The following is an 18,328-nucleotide window of genomic DNA, read 5'->3' as shown; positions in this document are numbered from 1 at the left end:
ATGCATGACGTGAACCTGTTACTTCAATCAAAACAGCTGACAGTATGTGTTATCAATGATAACGTTCAAGCTTTTAAGCAAAGGTTAAAATTTTAGAACTCCTGTAACCACCATCTTGAGCTTAACAGTTTCTCAGTACCTTTTCTGATTGAAAGGAGTGGTGATACTAACAATGTGATTTCTGTGATGTTGAATGAAATGTGACCAGCATTTGGAAGAATTGCATAACTCACAAAGTCAGTATTCTCCATATGACTAATACACAGTGTTATGAAGTCAAGCATGAATAAAAGATCCATTCACTGTAGACCAGTTAATTTTAAGTAGCAAGTACCAAAAGCTGATTGATAGGGTTTCAGATTCCATACTGCAACTAATCTTCAATTTCAGTATAGTATCAAAGAAAAAAAACCCCACAATTATGTGAAAGACTATTGGTTAATCCTATTTTTTCCAACTATATATCTGTGTGAAGCCAGATTTTCTTCATATACTTCAACTAAAATAACATGGAATACAGAAGCAGATATGAGAATCCACTGTCTTATGTTAAAACAGACATTAAATAGATTTGCAAAACTGGAAAATAATGCTACTTTTATCACTAATATTAATTTGTTCTGAAAAAGTTATTTTTCATAAAACATTATATTAATATGTAATATGTTTATTGTTAATTTTATTTATTTTTAAAATTTATTTGTTTATTTAATCTTTGGCTGTGTTGGGTCTTCGTTGCTGCGCACGGGCTTTCTCTAGTTGCGGCGAGTGGGGGCTACTCTTTGTTGAGGTGCGCAGGCTTCTCATTGTGGTGGCTTCTCTTGTTGTGGAGCACAGGCTCTAGGTGCACGGGCTTCAGTGGTTGCAGCACGCTGGCTCAGTAGTTGAGGCGCACGGGCTTAGTTGCTCCACAGCGTGTGGGATCTTCTTGGATCAGGGCTCGAACCCGTGTCCCCTGCATTGGCAGGCGGATTCTTAACCACTGCACCACCAGGGAAGCCCTATTGTTAATTTTAAATGAACTATAAGTGTTTAAAATTTTTCTGTTGTAATTTCTAATAAGGTAAATATCAATAGATATATCCCACTTAAATTACGGAAGCTCTTGAGGTCCTTGATTTTTAAGTATATAAAGTGTTCCTGAGACCAAAACTTTGAGAATCACTCTTCTGATGTATCGGCTTAAGTTTCAGTTTTTTGGATTTTCTTAAATAATCTGCAACTGTGGTAGGAGTTGACCTTATTTCATTTTTTTTTTTTAGCTTTCTGAGCATTTTCATCCTTCTGTGGCCCTTTTTGCAAAGACTATCCTTCAGGTAAGTCTCAAATATTCAGAAGACAAGAAATTAAAGAAAATAAGTAATCCAGTTTCAGATAATCAATAATTAGTCAGTGTTTACTAGATAGAATCGTGTACATTTTTCTGCTGTTGTAAAGGAGCAATGACTTGTTTGATACAGAGCAGCAGATAATTCTTCCCACTTTGAGATGAATGGAAATACAGGATATTACAAAACCACAAGAGTTATTTACTACATCCTGGCTTTGCTCCTGAAGAAAGATTGCCCTCCCCTTTCCCTTTTGTCATGTTTGCCAGTCAGGGTTTGGTTCCTGGTTAATGGTTAGATAACCTACATAATACTATTTGACTATTCATAAAATCAGCAGTGCATTGTAGAATATGTATGAGTGTGTTTAATTTCTTCAAGAAAAGAATAACATGCATGAAAGGGATATTTGAAGGGTCTTTTATTGCATATTTGTGCCTTCGAAGCAATGTAATAGATGCTTATGCTTTTCTTCTTGTTTTTTCTCTGGATGTATATATATAATTTCTTAATTCCCTCCCCCTACCTTTCAGGGAAATTATGTTGAGTATTCAGGGGATCCACTACAGGATTTCACACTAATGAGATTCTTGGATCGATTTGTATACCGAAATCCAAAGCCACATAAAGGCAAAGGTATGCTTCTATTTGATGAATTTTTTGGTTTTCACTGTTAATATTCAATAAACAACATGAGCATATATAACTAGGTTTTACATTACACTGTCTTGATTTTACATTTCAGAAAATACACACAGTGTTGTGATGCAGCCAAAAAGAAAACATTTTATGAAGGATATTCGTAGTCTTGCTGGTAAGTATAAAGCCTGGACGGTTGAACCTGACAACAGTACAAGTCAGTAACACATAAATTGTGTTATTCTTTGCTCTACTTTATCAGAATAAAACCTAAGCACCAGAGATATTATCCATCTTTGTTGCCAAAATTGGTATGCATTTTCAAGTTTACTGAGATTGGGCCTTTTTTTTTTTTCCAGAAAATTTCAAACATATCCAAAGCATATATACACAAGTGATATGATGGACCCTCCCCACCCCACCCATAACCATCACCCATCTTCAACAATTAGCATTTGCCATTCTTGTATCATCTATAGGTAAAGCTATAGCTTTATCAGTGACACTGCCCACATATAATTACCTTTTACAGCTCAGACCGTTTTAAGCTCTCTAATGGGCTTGGCGGAAATACCCACAACAGATTTTGTCACAGAGCATCATTTTAAACTTATTTCAACAGGTATTTAGTACCCATCTTGTGGATCTAATTCTGCTCTTGTATTCACAGCAGGTATTTCTTTATATACTAGATCCCAGCTCCTTTTTGTTCACAGTCCTAGGGTTCAGTTACAACTTATAAATCATTTAATTTCTAATTGACTTATATCACAGAGGTCCAGACATAAAAGGACTTGCCCAAAGTTAGCGTTGGAATCGGAAGCCAAATACCCTTTTAACCAAGATGAGCCTGAAATTTTTATTCTGATGAGGAAGCACTAATATATTGTAGTTCCTTATTCTTGGTTCTTAGTTTTCCTCAGTATTAAGTTAAATTGTGGATACTTCTGTGTTTGCTTCCTATTCCCAGAATGGCAGGCATTGTTGTCATTTTTCCAAGGTGAAAAATGACAAGTTTAAAGTGATTATTAAGAGAACTCTTTTGAGTCTTTGTTTCTCTTGAAATTTGGATCCTGGATGCAACTGGAGGACAAGAGAACCCTGTTCTTTCACTGTGACGCACTGATGGCTACAAACTGTATTGCAGTTGATGAAGTTTCAAATGTTGGGTTTCCTCCACACAACAGAGGTTGTCCTTCTCACTATAAGATGCCTTCTGTCCAGGGACTTCCCTGGTGGTGCAGTGGTTAAGAATCCGCCTGCCAGTGCAGGGGACACGGGTTCAAGCCCTGGTCCGGGAAGATCCCACATGCCGCAGAGCAACTAAGTCTGTGCGCCACAACTACTGAGCCTGTGCTCTAGAGCCCGTGAGCCACAACTACTGAGTCTGCGTGCCACAACTGCTGAAGGCTGCGTGCCTAGAGCCCGTGCTCCGCAACAAGAGAAGCACCGCAATGAAGAGTAGCCCCTTTTCGCCGTATCTAGGGAAAGCCTGTGCATAGCAATGAAGACCCAACACAGCCAATAAATAAATAAATAAATTTATAAGATGCCTTCTGTCCAACTTCCTCACATTATGAGACTTTAGAATCTTTGAGATTCTAAAGAATTATAGGTATTCTGTATTTAGTCTTAAGAGCTTGAATAATATAAAAAGAATTACTTAAATAAAATTTTTAACTTGTTTTCCTAGTTAACAGTAAGGAGTTCCTTGCAAAAGAAGAAAGCCAAATACCAGTGGATGAAGTGTTTTTCTACAGGTAATATATTTAATACTGTTTCATTTGGAGAACTGTTAAATTTTAAATTTTTAGATTCCATAAATGCTTTGTTAACATAGGCCTATCTTGAAAAGGGCAAAGGATATGTCAATCCATTTTTGTGAGGGGAGTTTAGAAATGTCATTTTGCTAATATTAAGATATCTAAATGAAACTAAAACAAGTAAATTTGAGGGTTTTGTTTTTAATAATTTAGCATAAATTTTAAGAACCTTGACTTTGAAAAAAATTTTTTTACTCTAGTAATTTTCTTACAGGCATAAATCTGTAACTCATGAGTTATTTGTCCAAAACATGGCTCTGAGTAGAATTAGCAAAATTCACCGCACTACTATGGAGATAAGTCCTAAACCTACTAGTATTAAAACTAATGCCTTGTAATAGTAAAGGAACTATTATCTTATCTGGTTGATTGGGTAATTGGGTTCGATTTGGTTTGCTCCTTTTTTTTTTTTGGCAGCACTGGATCTTCGTTGCTGTGCGCGGGCTTTCTCTAGTTGCGGCGAGCGGGGGCTACTCTTCGTTGCGGTGCGCGGGCTTCTCATTGCAGAGCACAGGCTCTAGGCGCGCGGGCTCAGTAGTTGTGGTGCACGGGCTTAGTTCCTCTGCGACATGTGGGATATTCCCGGACCAGGGCTTGAATCCGTGTCCCCTGCATTGGAAGGCGGATTCCCAACCACTGCGCCACCAGGGAAGTCCCTGGTTTGCTTTTTTAAAAAATTTTTTGTGTAAAGAATTTTGAGGCTATGATCCCATCTGCAAAATGCTAAGTTTCACTGTACCCTGATAGAAGAAAAAGTCTAACTGATAAAATATTGTGATTACAGGTCATTTAGAGCCACAGTTTCTAATATTCGAATACTTGTTATCATTTCAATCGTGTTGATGCTAAAACAACCTTTTACTATGCCATTTAATTAAGATGAGTTAAGGTGTTTTTATGAAGAACCAAGCCTAAATCAGCTGAGTTAACAGCTTTTCACTTGTTTTTGACACTGGCCATAGGTGCTTTGATTATAGTAAAATGGGCCCTATGATAAAATTATCAAATATATAACATGCATTTTATTTTAGGTATTATAAAAAAGTTGCTAGTGTTAAAGTGAAACAAAAACGGAATGAAGATGAAGAAAGTATAGAAGATGTGGATGATGAGGAATTTGAAAAGATGATTGGTAATTTGTTTACCTTTATAATCCACAGAGTTAGAAAAATTTTATTGGAATTTAGACTGAAAATAAAAAGGGAAATTAGATAAGCTTACATTGAGCTCACATGTTGCGTATCATATTACACCTACTAAAAATAAGCACATAAATAGTTCTAATGGAGTAAAAAGGTCTGCAATTGCTAAATATTGTTTTATTTGATATTTTCCCTCTTTCCATAAAAGAACTGTAGAAAGAAGCTAAAGTTAACTGGAACACATTTAGTTTAGGGATTTAATTAAGGTCAGCATATTCATGGGTTTGTGTAGATTAATAAAACACCAGCAGTGTCAGATGTATATCATTTTGGTGTTTACTTATCATGAACAGCCAAATCATGATGTGTTGATTGATTCAAATGTAAGACATGTCAACTTTGTTATTCCTTGCTACATCTCACAGTTTGTATATTGTTCTCTGGCAGACACGTTTGAAGAAGATAATTGTTTCACCTCTGGAAAGGATGACCTTGACTTTGCTAGGTAACATACTTTTCTTCAATTTTTTTTTTTTTTTAACTTTTCCCAGCATATCTCAAATTATTGTCCCTCGGAACAGTGGAGCACAGGACTATGTGTTGTATAGGAGAAAGGTATTAGGTATTGAAGGAAGTTTGGGAAGTGGACACAGTACTTTCATTTTGGACCTTTATAATGCCCGTTAGTATATTAAATAAAGGCTCTGAGCCATCTGTAACTCTCCTTTGAATTCTGTTAACAGCCTAATGCCCTGCTGGTCACCAAAACATACTTGAGAAAACAAAGTCCTCTTTTACATTTCAAGTTGTTGTTTTTCTTCAGCAACATGAAGAAGAAAGCAAAAGGAGCTAAGGATGACTTAGAAGATGAAGATTCAGAAGATGAGGACCTTGGTAATTTGGATGATGATGAAGTTTCCTTAGGAAGTATGAATGAAGAATTTAGTGAAATTGAGGAAGATGGAGGAACATTCATGGACGTGTTAGATGAAAATGAGGGCATTCCAGGTAAACTTTTAAAAACATAAGACAGAAACAAACTGGAGCTTTCTTCCTCAGCATAGGCTAGTTCTTCTGTTGAAGGTTTTTTAATATTACCCTGTATTCAGATTAATACTCAGATCAGACAGAAATTTAAAGAGGACCTTTTCTTTTTTCTCCTCTCATTTGAAACTGAAGGGTTTTTTTGTTGTTGTTTTATCAGCAGTTGAGTTTCTGTTTTGGGCTTTTATTTTAATCAGCAATGAGGCTGTCTGTGCTATACCTGTCGAGCTGTTATACTGCCTTTTTAAAATGTTGGTAATGGTAATTTGTAGTTTTTAAAAGTTAATCAATATTCATCATCATAGCCCTATAGCAGTTCTACTGTTTTCTTAAATTGCTTAATAACAGCGGGGTTTCTTTTGGTAACAGAACTTGATGATGATGTCAGCTTCAAAGTCAATAGTAAAAAAAGCAAGAGAAAAGGTGCAAATGATTTTGACTTTGCTGGGTCATTTCAAGGTAAGAAAATGTATTGAGTCTCTTTTAAACCTAAGCAATGAGCATGTTCATTATCATTTTGGGAAATTAACTTTTCTAATGGATAAGAAGTCTTAAACGTATTTTTAATATATGAAAAATGTTGTTTCTCACATTCACCTTCAATTATTTTTTCTTCCCAAATTCACTCCTCTCATTTAAATAGCTCTAGATCATCATTTCATTCATGTTTAAACCATTCAATACTACATAAGCCCTGGATTTTCCATAGACACCTGTTGCCTTTTTCCTTTTCTCTTATCAACTCTTATCCTTCCCATTTGACCCATCTAAAAACCCATGCTCTTTATTAACTTCATTTTCCTTTTTTAATGAGATCTGCCATTTTGCTGCCATGACAAAATGATTATAACCTCAGAAATATATAAAACAGATAGGAATTTTTTAAGTATATGATAACAGATTATGTCTTTTAGTGTAACTTCTACGGTGCTAATAAAAGGAAAAAAGTACTATATCAGGTGACAATATTAAGTTTTTGATAAAAATGTAGAAAGCATGATAAATATTTTATGACGAATTTTATTTCAAAGTGGCTCTAGTAGAGACATTGATGTAGAGTTTTAAGTATTGTTTCAGGTAAAGTGAAAATGGATAAAAGCAATATTTTTAGTTAATATAGTTTTAGATAGTGTGAGTTAAAATGTAATAAACATTAATGAACTTATTTACAAAACAGAAACAGACTCACAGGCATAGAAGAAAAACTTGTGGTACCAAAGGGCAAAGGAAAGGGGGATAAATTGGATAAACAAGGTCCCTACTGTATAGCGCAGGGTACTATATTCAAATATCTTGTAATAAACTATAATGGAAAAGAAAAAATGTAATAAATATTAAAAATAGATACTTTACTATCTTATCTATTTTGAAAGGTTTATATGTTTAGAATTACAGGGGAGTTTTTTTTAAAGAACAGGTTTATTTTGAGTAGTAAACAAAACTCCATTTATCACATAATAAACAAACCATCAATTTCTTCACAGTCCAAAGAACAAAACCTCTGACTTAATTAGAGTTTACACTTAGTCTAAAATCCATCCATGTCAACTTTGGAATTTTAATCTTGCCTGATACTACGAAATAGGGCAAACTTTGATCGATGGTCAAATCTGAAAGACAAGAAGACACTGTTGTCACCTCAACAGTCCTATTAGGATATTAACTTTAAAAAAAAAAAAAACTTTATACTAACTTTTAAGTTATTTTTCTGTCTTTAAATGCCAGATACCTAATGATACTAGAAGATAATTGTAATTGTGTGTTTTAACCCAAATATATATTTTTTTTAACAAAACTATGTTGAAGATTGTATTTATCCAAAATCATTGTATTTACAATTTAATAATCTAGACTTATACCTTTTTTTAAGGACCAAGAAAAAAAAAGAAAAGAAATTTCAATGACTCCAACCTATTTGTATCTGCTGAAGAGGTAAGGCTAATGTACTGCTTTAAGCAGTTAGCTATTCTATTGATACATTGTTTTTTAAGTTTTCTAATACGTGCATCCCCCCCTCTTTTTCTCTTTTAAAGTTTGGCCACCTGTTGGATGAAAATATGGGATCCAAGTTTGATAACATTGGCATGAATGCCATGGCTAACAAAGATAATGCAAGTAAGTAACTTGAATTTTTATTTAGGTTTTAACTTCGAATTAGGTTAACTAACTTCGGCTTTAACTTAGAATTTCTGAAAATCTGAATATTTTTGGAGGACCTTTTTATAATAAGAAGAGATAAATGGTTCCTTACAACCTGGAAAGAATGGCTTTTTCACCTCTGTCTGCAGAGCACATGGGATTAAAAAGTATTTATACTACAGGAAAAAAGACTACAGCCTACAAAAGTTACTTTTTTTTTTTATGGAGGCAGGCTATTTTTATATAGTATGAATTTGCTAAGTAACTTTATAAATATAGGCATTTTAATTATTTTTGATATTGATAGTTACTGGCTGCTCTTCTTTCACCAGTAAGTGTTCAGGGGAAATAAAATCTTTAGAGCATTTGTTCCTTTGCTGTAAACAGTAAATCTGTTGACGATAAATATGGAAGGAAAGCAACAACCAAGGAGGGGTTTGCGCAGTGGATGGGAAATGACCGTAGGTCATGGCAGACTGGACGTTCCTGTTAGGATGTTCGGTGGGGCCTCCAAGAGTCTACAATGTGCTTATCTTTTTTCTCCCTCCTCAAAGGTCTCAAACAGCTTAGGTGGGAGGCTGAACGCGATGACTGGTTACACAACAGAGATGTGAAAAGCATCATCAAGAGGAAGAAAAATTTTAGAAAGAGGCCGAAAACCACTCAGAAAATTAAAAAGCAAAGAAAATGAGTGTTTTCTAAGTAAATTACAAGTTAAAATTCTACTTACTCCTAATTTTTGCTGTTCAGCCATTTTTCTTGATCTTGCTCTCTGATTCCATACATTCCAGAGTGTTCAATGGATTTGTAATAAACTATAAATAGAAATAGCTGTCATTTATGAAATCATGTAAAAGTGTTAAAATTAAACTATATTGAGAAAAAAATCAAGCTTTTTTCCCCTTATTTCTACATGGTAAAATGAAAAGGATGACAATAGGATACATGTGTTGTGTATAAGCTCTAGAATCTCTGCTAATCATTGTAATGAACACTATTTACTAAGCGTTACTTTATACCAGATACTGTGTGAAGTAATTACATAATGTTATCTTGTTTAATCCTTACAACAATTCATGAGATAGGCATTATTATCTCTACTTGACGGAGAAAGAAAAAGCTCCAAGAAGTTCGAAAATCAGAGATTGGTTTTAAGTTTTAAGCTGTGGATTTGATTCCGTCACACTCAGATATGTCTCATTCCAAAGTCTACATTCTTAACCCACTGGAAGAATTAAGAATCCAGCCCATTAGCTGGATTAACCCATTGGCTAACTGGGATGAGAATTTTCTCCACTGTGTTCTCAGAAGGAGTGAAAATAGAAATGAACAGTATTTTTGGAAATTGGCATCACAAAATTAAAGTCATTTAGCCCTTAATTGGTCATAAAGAAACAATTTATAAAGGTTACCTGAAAAGGTTGTTTTGTACTCTTAATTTCACTTAAGGAAAAACATACCTTCCAAGATGAAAGGGAATTTCTTGCTCATTGTTTGCCTGAAATCTAATGAAAAGTCTTAAAATTAGGCATGATTACAAATTCATTGTTTTAACACATGGAGCCATAACTTAGTGCTAGCTTTAGGGTCTATAAGATAGGAATCCTATAAATTAGAAATTTGTGTTAAAAGTCCTTCTTGGTAATCCAGGAACTGTTATCTTTTTAAATAGGGTGTAAATTGCACTTAAACCTTTTATGTAGCCTTCCCTAGTTATTTTGGAGTTTTTAAAACTTGGCCTATATATATGATGTAATTTATTTTGAAACGGTATTTAAAAGCAAATTTTCAGTGTTAATGTGAAATTCCCTTGTGTAATTTTATAAATTGTTTTTATGGATGCCATTTTACCTTGTTAGAGAATTAGACATAAGACTTCACTACACCCAATTTTTGAAGTGATCTTAAACTTTGCTTTTAAATACCGTTTGGATGTTTTCTTTTATACCCTTCCATCCTTTAAGAAGGCAAATGACAAGTTTCAAAGATGGCCACCACCCCAGGACTACTATTCCCTGCTTTAGGGAAAGAGAAAGTAGCACTTCCTGATTTTAAAAGTTGAGGGCGCTAATATAAAATTTCCCCCACAAAATGACAAAGCACTTTTGGTGATGGCCAGTGACATGGGAAAGGCTTTTAGTGGCTAGTATTGATGCAGAGGAAGCACTCTGCTAGCTTGAGAAACTGGTTACTTGACAATTCAGCTATGTTACCTCTTGCTTTTTCAGTCTTACCAAACAATGAGGTGTAATGGACAGGCTGGATTTCTTTCCATCTGTGCTCCCAAACTGAGCCAGACTAAGGACACTGCTCTATGCCCCCCATTAGTAAAATCCATGGAAGTATGAAACATTTTCCCTAGTCCACAAACATTAAATTTTTTTTTTTTTTAGGAAGAAGAGTCATTTATTCTATAATAACACCTAGCTTCTTCCCCTTGTGCCCATAAAATGGCTAATATCAATTCACTGAATCTGAAAAGGCAGTTTCTCTAAAGAAGCCATTTAACCTAAAATGCATTAGCAAACTGTACACCCCCCTACAAAACACTAATTTCTGAATTATGATTACCTTGGCTTGTGTTCATCTTTTTAAACAAAAAATATGCTCCAAAAATGCCCACAAGTTCAGCTACTAAAACTCCTTTAAAGATCTTCTTTGCCAGTGGATCCATAGTACGGGCCATCCTAAGTTTAACAATAACAAATAAATGTAAACCTGAATAAGCATATACAAACTTAGTACCACTTCTATAAAAATAACTCTAATTCATTCCCATAGTTTGAATGATTATATAGGAATAAAACCCTAAAGTTACCGTATCCTTAGTTGTATTAGACATGTCTCACTTTCCTAGTTTTCAACCTCCATGCCTAAGGGGCACAAGTGAACCAAAGACATGACTGGAGAAAGCACAGAGCGGAGACAAAATGCAAGGCATTGTGAAAGGAACTAACAGTTTATGGAACTGAGATTTTTAAATTGCCTAAGAATATAAAATGGTGGGAGTTAGGGTAAAACATTTTTTTAGCTGAACTAGGAATTAAATAAGATATGATCTAATGGGCACAAATGTGAAGTTCTTTATGAAGTACCCTACAAAAGTAAGGTTATTCTGCAAGTCGTTGTACATGTTTTATAGCTAGAAGTTTTATTTATACAACATACTGAACTATGTGCCACAGTTCTGGGCATTTTATATAAAGTTGAGCAATAAACTGGTTCTTGTTCCTGAGGAGCTGCTATTCTTAAGTTTTTTCAAACTAATCACATCACCCAAAGGGCTTGTTAGAAATGCACATTCTTGGGCCTCAGCAGGCAATTCCCCAATCCCCAGGTTCTGATTCAGCAACTCTAGGGTTGGTGCCAGTAAGGGCAGAACCAGTAATCTGCCCTTTTGCAGGCAACTCCAAGTGACTTTTATACACGAGGCCTCTGGACCACGTGAGGGGAACACTGACCACCATCACCCAGTAAGTGGCAAAACTAGACTTCAAATCTTGATTCTCTTCCTATAATTAAAATAAAAGCCAGTCAAAAGGAAGGGCTTAAGTCTTTATTCTCTTTCACTAAAGCAAAAGCTAACAAGGAAAGGGCGGTATAACAAGTGAAGAAAATAGCATATATGACTTACTGAGTATATGAAATGTAAACCCAAGTGGTTTTATTTTTTGTTTTTTTTTTTCTTTTGGCTGTGCCCAGTGGTATACGGGGATCTTAGTTCCCCAACCAGGGACTGAACCCATGTCCCCTGTAGTGGAAGTGCGGAGTCTCAACCACTAGACCACCAGGGAAGCAGCTAAACCCAAGTTTTTACTTTGCCTCAAAGTCAGGAAGGACAGGAGAACCAGTGGTTTTTAAACTCAGGATTTCAACACTGTCCTGTGTATGCTCTGTAACAGTATTCTGTTCTCTGTGTGAGGTGGCACCTCCTCTCTAACACTCTACAGCCCCAGCTCTCCAGCTCATTCCATTCAATTTTAACTCCTTTTTGCAATGTCTAAGGGTGGGCGTAATTAAATACCCTACTTTGGTAGGATTATCCTACTAATACTGTAACCAGCTGTCCCTCTCCCCCAGCCCCCAGATTCCCTTCTCTCATTTTGATAATGTGATCACCCTGGGGACTAAAAGATTAAAACTTTATTATTCTTACCTAAGAGAAATGAAGTGGAGGGAGTTAAAAAAGAACTGACACATAACCAAGAGGCGGTGAGGGAGTGGGAGACTTGTTTTGCTCTGTCTACTACTATGCTGTACATAACTGACAGGAAATAAGCCATGATCAGTACAGGGAGCTCTCTTGGGGTTATTTTTGATGTTCAAAGGGTGAAAAACAAAACAAAACCAAGCCTGCCTGCAGCCAGATCCACAGTGTAAGGACTCCAAGTAGAATTTTGTTTTGTTTTGTTGGGAGCGAGGATAAAGGTTCAAACAACAAAGTCCAAATAACTGTATAGTAAAGCATTTACCTTTCTTAAAAACGGATATACATACATTTTACATTCCATGTCCCTCAACTTCAGAAAAGGTGTTTATAATGACTAACAAAACCCATTTGATAAAGACCACCAAAGGCATAGCCATCCACGACAGGTTACTAACGGGCAGAGGCCGAGTAAGACTAGACAAGATTTTGGAGAAGGAGGGAACTCAGGTGAAGTTCAAAATAAAGCAGTCCTCTGATGGGCTCGAAGAAAAGCAGGGTTGTGTGTCATGAGGTTACATCACACTGGGCTGAGAAGCTGACTTAGGGTGCACAAGCTTAAGACAAATGTGCAATGTTGCGTCCGAAAACCCCTCGTCTATGCACCAAAGCTGGAAATCGACGCGTCTCAGCATCTCCAGGCAACATTTCAAACAGCAAGGTCTTTCCTCACACTCCAGATGTGGGACAAGGTCTCCCTGCTACGACCCCGGGTTCAATTAACACGGGCACTTTTTCCACGTTCCCACGGTCAAGCGCCAAGCAACCAGCGACGCCTCCGAGAGGGGCCTCGGGCCGGCTACCCGCGATCCTCAGCCCCTCGCGGCCTCCGCATCTCCGGTGCCCCGGCTCCAGCCAGCTCCCCAGCTCCCCCAGTTCCCCCACACACCCGGCTTCTCCACCCCTCCCCAACACCCCCCCACCCTGGGCTCCCAGCCAGGCGCCGACACAGCCGCAGCGCAAGCAGCACTGCCCCGGTGCCGCGCCAAGGTCACTGAGCGACCCGGAAACACTCGGGCCGGGCCGGCGCCCCTCCGGCGGACGGATACAGTGACACCGAGTGTTCTTTGTATCGCCCCCAGAACTCCGCCGAGGTCCCCCCAAAAGCCTGCTCTGCTCCCCGCTCTGAAGAGCTGCCAAGGGAGGCGGCTGAGCGAGAGACCCGCACGCGAGCCTTACCTGAGGCGCGTACTCGCCGGACTGCGCATGCTCAAGGGCTGGCAGAGCCCCGCCCCTCCCGGGGTTGGCCCCGCCCCTCCCGGGGTTGGCCCCGCCACACACCGTAATCACCCTTTACTGTTCTCTTACTAAAAGTCTACCCTGACTGCAGGCTGCTTACGTTGTTTTATTTAATCCTCCCAACAACTTTGTGTCATGATAGGTGCTATGAGTATCTCATTTTACAGAGAAGGTGAGAGTTTAACCCTGCCCACAATTAAACAGCTAGTAAGAGCCAGAACTTGGATTTGAACCCAGGGCACTGACTGGAAAGCCTGTGCTCAATCATTTTTCTACACCCTTCAACAAAGTGGCATCAGCAACATTGGCATCACTTGGGAGCTTGTTAGAACTGCAGACGTACTGAGTCAGAATCTACATTTTAGCCAGATCCCTAAACAATTCGTTCGTAAATCAAAACTTGAGAGTCACTGCCTGTACTGCCTACTAAATAAGAGGAGGAAAAGCGGGGAATGAACAGGGGAAAGGGGAGGAGGAGGAGAAAAGGAATATAAAGGTCTATGAAGGTTCCATGTTGTTGGGCTACAACCCGCAGGCCTGCAAGCTTTGTAGTTGCCAGCCTGGAAACCGAAGAAACAGCCTGGAGACAGCAACAGAGACATCAATAGATTACAGACAGCAGATCTTACACATCTGAAGCAAGGTCCTGGAGAAACACCCCACCGTGTGTGGCAGAGAGTGGACAGAACATGGCAGCAATCTTCGCTACTTTGGAAGGGAGGGGGTGAAGGAGGTGGAATTCAACATCAGGTTGGCCCATCAGGGAAACCAGCAGCTGGGGCCGGGTGCAAGCAAGTAGGCAGTTACTAATTAAGCCCTATAACTAAGAGGATTGGATAGTCATGTAAGTGAAGCAGGGACTGGTCGAGCAGGGGATGTAGAGAGCAAGAGAGCAGCCATCTTGAACGCTGACCGTAAACATGTGCATGACAAAGCCTGAAATACCCAAAACAGACACAGATCTACCTTCACTGAAGTTATAGTCTAATGGGGGGTAAAATATATCCACAAATAACTAATGAAGAGTACACAGTGATTAGGGTCTTGCTTCTGATTTGAGGGATCCATGAAGGTGTAATAGTTGGAGCTTTGTTAATGCCAGGCAAAGGAAATGCCCCTGAGGAGCTTTCTGTGACTGCCTCAATTTTCTTACCCAACCCCTGTGAGCAGATAGGGTAGGGGGTCCCTGGAGAAAGAGAAGCAGGCATGGCTTTCTTGACATAAGAGAAGCCATTTTTGGCCTAAGCCATTTTGTGATCCAAGCCTGGCCACAATGCTTGCCCTTGAACAGTTCTCAGTAATTAATAATCTTAAGGGAACAAAATGACTGTTATGGGGCAAGAGAAGGAACAATAGCAAGATAATAAATCAGGTTGTAAAGACTCCCAGTTCTGTTTCAGTGGTAAAGGTTAGCCTGAAGCACATTCTTGAGCTGTTTTGCAGAATTCAAAACCCACTCAACCACCAGATCAACTGGAACCTAAAAAAGATGATGTTGACCTTTTCTGACGCTTGTGACTTCAATCAGCTAAAGCTTGGATTCTGTCAACCTGTGCCCCAATTCTATGCTGAATTCTCCTCTGTTCAAGCCCCTTCATGAACATGCATATACCACCCAAACCCCTTCATGAATATGCATGCGCCCTCTTAGCTTAAAACTTCCCCAGTCTTGCTGTTCAGGGAGACACTGCTTTGGGAAAGGTCCCTGGTGTTCTCCTCACTGCAAGTAATAAGTCCTTCCTTCTCCTGATCTTCGGCTTGATTGTGTCTTTTGGTCTGACACCCACCAAGAGGAGACCCAGTTTGTGGTCACCCTCACAGTCCAGCTGATATGGTTCATTGGCACAACTGAACAATCATAAATGTGATAGATACATGTGAGAAATATGGATGCGTAAGCTATGTTCGTTTAAAGCATGTCATTATTAGTCAAAGTCACCCAGGGCTACACAGATCCAGAGCCCCAAACCATCCCTCCCGCTACTGGTGTCCTCTTAACATCTGGGCTTTGTACAATCTTTTGATCTCTTCTATCTGCTCTATAGAAACTGTCTCTGGCTTGAATCTCCATTTTATTAGCATTTTGTGTCTGACTTTCTCTCAAGCTTTCCTAAGATCTCTTTTAGTACTAAGATGCTTTTTATTTTGTCTGTTATTGTTTTTGCTGTCATAACCTATTTTTCTCAAAACTTTTCAGACCTCCACCCTGCAGGTGTTACCTACTCTGCTGAGGTTCCCTTTTCTCTCCAACCAGGACATGCACAATCTTTAGAGATTCATTCCCATTCAAAGACTCATCCACAATAAATATTTCTCATTTTAAAAGCAACCCCTATGACTTCCAGCAACTTACTTAATATATAGATACATAGATATTGGTATACATCACTTAAGGCACTACTCAATGCCTTGAGCTGCCAGGCCCTGCTATGTTGGTTTGAAATATTAGAGTCTCAGTGTTAAAGGAACGAGGATGACAAAACAAACTAGGAAGGTAACTGGAATGGTTCAGACTGAAAAAAGAAAGAAAATTAAAAAGCTTGATAGGGGCTTCCCTGGTGGCGCAGTGGTTGAGAATCTGCCTGCCAATGCAGGGGACACAGGTTCGAGCCCTGGTCTGGGAAGATCCCACATGCCGCGGAGTGACTGGGCCCGTGAGCCACAATTGCTGAGCCTGCGCATCTGGAGCCTGTGCTCCGCAGCCAGAGAGGCCACGATAGTGAGAGGCCCGCGCACCGCGATGAAGAGTGGCCCCCACTTGCCGGAACCAGAGAAAGCCCTCGCACAGAAACGAAGACCCAACACAGTCGTAAATAAATAAATAAAATTTTTTTTTAAAAAAGCTTGATAACAAAGACTAAAATAATTGCACAGGAACTCAATCACTTCCACCGGGGAATGTATATAAACTAATTAATGGAGGTTGTTAATTGACAACTAGAGAAGACTCTAGTGGAGACTCTTACCAAGCTGATTGGATCACTGAATTGGAGTAGAAGGCAGAGGATGTTGGGGGAGGTGGGAGAGACTCTGGTGGCAGGTTTCCAAAGTGGCACTGATTCTCACAAGCGTCAAGTGGAGGGACTCACAAGTACCAGGTATAAGGGCTGTGCCTCTACATAATCCGGGCGAGAAGGTAACTAACCTGCCCCAGCCCTAACCCCAGAATGCAAATGCTCAAGCTATCCCATTCAGAAGTCCCGTCCATCCTCCTCCAAGTCTCCAGCACCCCTCCCAAAGGGTCCACATTCCCAGTGTGGTCCTGATATGCTAACGCTAGCAGAGGGATGCAAGTGGCCAGGAAAAAGTCCTCCTTGCTGCATCATGCCTGAGGCACAGAAGCTGGCTAAAGTTCCAGTCTGCTGTAATGGTCACAAATGCAAGGGCAGCAGGGATCTCCACATTAACGAGAATAAATTAGGAGTTTGGAATTAACATATACACACTACTATATATAAAATAGATAACCAACAAGGACCTACTGTATAGCACAGGGAACTACACTCAATATTTTGTAATAACCTATAGGAAAAGAATCTGAAAAAAAAATAGATATATGTGTATGTAGAACTGAATCACTTTGCTGCACACCTGAAACAAACACAACATTGTAAATAAATACTTCAATTAAAAACAAACAAACAAACGAAAAAATAAAAACCAAGTACCTAGGAAATTTTACTCTAGATAACCCACTGCTGCTGGTTGCTAAAGGGCACCTACTGGACAAGAGGGGCCCAGGAACTTGGGGTTGGCCTAGCCTTCCCTTCAGATGGCCCAGGGCACAGAGCAGTGGAGAGCTGTGGCCTCTGGGGCACTGTCCCCGAAGCAGAGGCGGTGGGAGCAGGACCCCGGCTCTGCCGGCGGCCGGCCTCTGGAGTGGAGTGGTTCTCCATCACCCTCAGTCTAGGAGACCAAAGTGTTACCAGATAAACCGTTCTGGGTCCTGAATGTTTCCAGCATCCACTTTTCATGGACTCCATTCCTGACCTCCTCATGGTCAACTTCTGATGAGGCGAGCCAGTTTTTAGTAAAGTCCCCAAATACAGAGGTTACACCCCTCTCCCTACATATCGGATTCCAAGCTAAATTTCAATCCTGAACTGCACTGAGAAGTAGCACTTCTCTTGCTAAAGAAGAGGAAAAAAAACCAAAAACACAACTTAATCTGAAGGGGCACCCCACTACGTAGAGAGGAAGATGGCACAGGAAGGGCCAGTTTACCTGCCCCTAAAAACCAGCCTTGGGCCAATCGGCACACAGGAGCTCCCCGCTACATAATCCCTGCTTTACTAATCAGCCTTGATTTCAATCACCTTAGACTTTTTAAAAATCACCTGTGCTTGTGCTCTCTCTCCACACACACACCTCTCTCTCTCTCCCTCTCTCCCCTCTCCCCTCTCCCTCTGTGTAAAGGAGCTTTAAAGAAGCCTCCCATGGAAGCTCCCTGGTGGCGCAGTGGTTAAGAATCCGCCTGCCAATGGAGGGGACACGGGTTCGAGCCCCGGTCCAGGAAGATCCCACATGCCGCGGAGCAACTGGGCCCGGGTGCCACATCTACTGAGCCTGCGCTCTAGAGCCTGTGCTCCATAAGAGAAGCCACCGCAATGAGAAGCCCGCGCACCGCAACGAAGACCCAACGCAGCCAAAAATTAAATAAATAAATAAAATATAATATAATAAGCCTCCCAGGCAAGAGCCAAGCCAGGGCAGCACCATCTGAGAGGTCTACCACCACTTACCTCAGGCCTGGGTGGATCCAGGAGC

The 18,328-nt window shown here is 39.5% G+C and overlaps 2 protein-coding genes across 3 annotated transcripts in view; one reads left to right on the top strand and one right to left on the bottom strand.

Moving 5' to 3' along the window:
• The window catches only part of CEBPZ (CCAAT enhancer binding protein zeta), a 22,140-nt gene extending 13,172 nt beyond the window's left edge, over positions 1–8,968 (top strand). Inside the window, exons 6-16 of the mRNA XM_068564507.1 lie at positions 1,263–1,316; positions 1,862–1,964; positions 2,074–2,142; positions 3,661–3,727; positions 4,822–4,922; positions 5,380–5,437; positions 5,756–5,940; positions 6,346–6,435; positions 7,847–7,908; positions 8,010–8,091; positions 8,670–8,968. Coding sequence (XP_068420608.1) covers positions 1,263–1,316; positions 1,862–1,964; positions 2,074–2,142; positions 3,661–3,727; positions 4,822–4,922; positions 5,380–5,437; positions 5,756–5,940; positions 6,346–6,435; positions 7,847–7,908; positions 8,010–8,091; positions 8,670–8,806 — 1,008 coding nt within the window. The 3' untranslated portion in view covers positions 8,807–8,968. The remainder of the gene's footprint in view (positions 1–1,262; positions 1,317–1,861; positions 1,965–2,073; positions 2,143–3,660; positions 3,728–4,821; positions 4,923–5,379; positions 5,438–5,755; positions 5,941–6,345; positions 6,436–7,846; positions 7,909–8,009; positions 8,092–8,669) is intronic.
• Positions 7,377–18,328, bottom strand: CEBPZOS (CEBPZ opposite strand). Of its 2 annotated transcripts, none has more exons than XM_068564509.1 (5): positions 18,304–18,328; positions 10,687–10,802; positions 9,576–9,620; positions 8,846–8,930; positions 7,377–7,586 (listed from the first exon to the last, which is right to left on the bottom strand). In XM_068564509.1, exons 2-4 carry the CDS (start codon positions 10,799–10,801, stop codon positions 8,848–8,850), a joined length of 243 nt encoding a protein of 80 aa, XP_068420610.1. In that variant the 5' UTR covers position 10,802; positions 18,304–18,328; the 3' UTR covers positions 7,377–7,586; positions 8,846–8,847. The 2 variants fall into 2 exon arrangements, with proteins under 2 accessions (XP_068420610.1, XP_068420609.1); XM_068564508.1 differs by lacking the exon at positions 18,304–18,328 and adding an exon at positions 13,502–13,549.

The sequence above is a fragment of the Eschrichtius robustus genome, chromosome 15, assembly GCF_028021215.1.
Source record: "Eschrichtius robustus isolate mEscRob2 chromosome 15, mEscRob2.pri, whole genome shotgun sequence".
Classification (NCBI taxonomy): domain Eukaryota; kingdom Metazoa; phylum Chordata; class Mammalia; order Artiodactyla; family Eschrichtiidae; genus Eschrichtius; species Eschrichtius robustus.
This window is presented reverse-complemented; position numbering and strand designations above follow the sequence as displayed.

What these genes read in the sequence shown, in the direction of transcription:
- CEBPZOS (XM_068564508.1), bottom strand. Translation starts at nt 13,530, where the DNA reads ATGCGCAGTCCGGCGAGTACGCGCCTCAG. An exon ending in CCGGCGAGTACGCGCCTCAG is followed by an intron (nt 10,803 to 13,501) that starts GTAAGGCTCGCG and finishes TGTTAAACTTAG; the next exon opens with GATGGCCCGTACTATGGATC. An exon ending in AAAGATGAACACAAGCCAAG is followed by an intron (nt 9,621 to 10,686) that starts GTAATCATAATT and finishes ACTTTTCATTAG; the next exon opens with ATTTCAGGCAAACAATGAGC.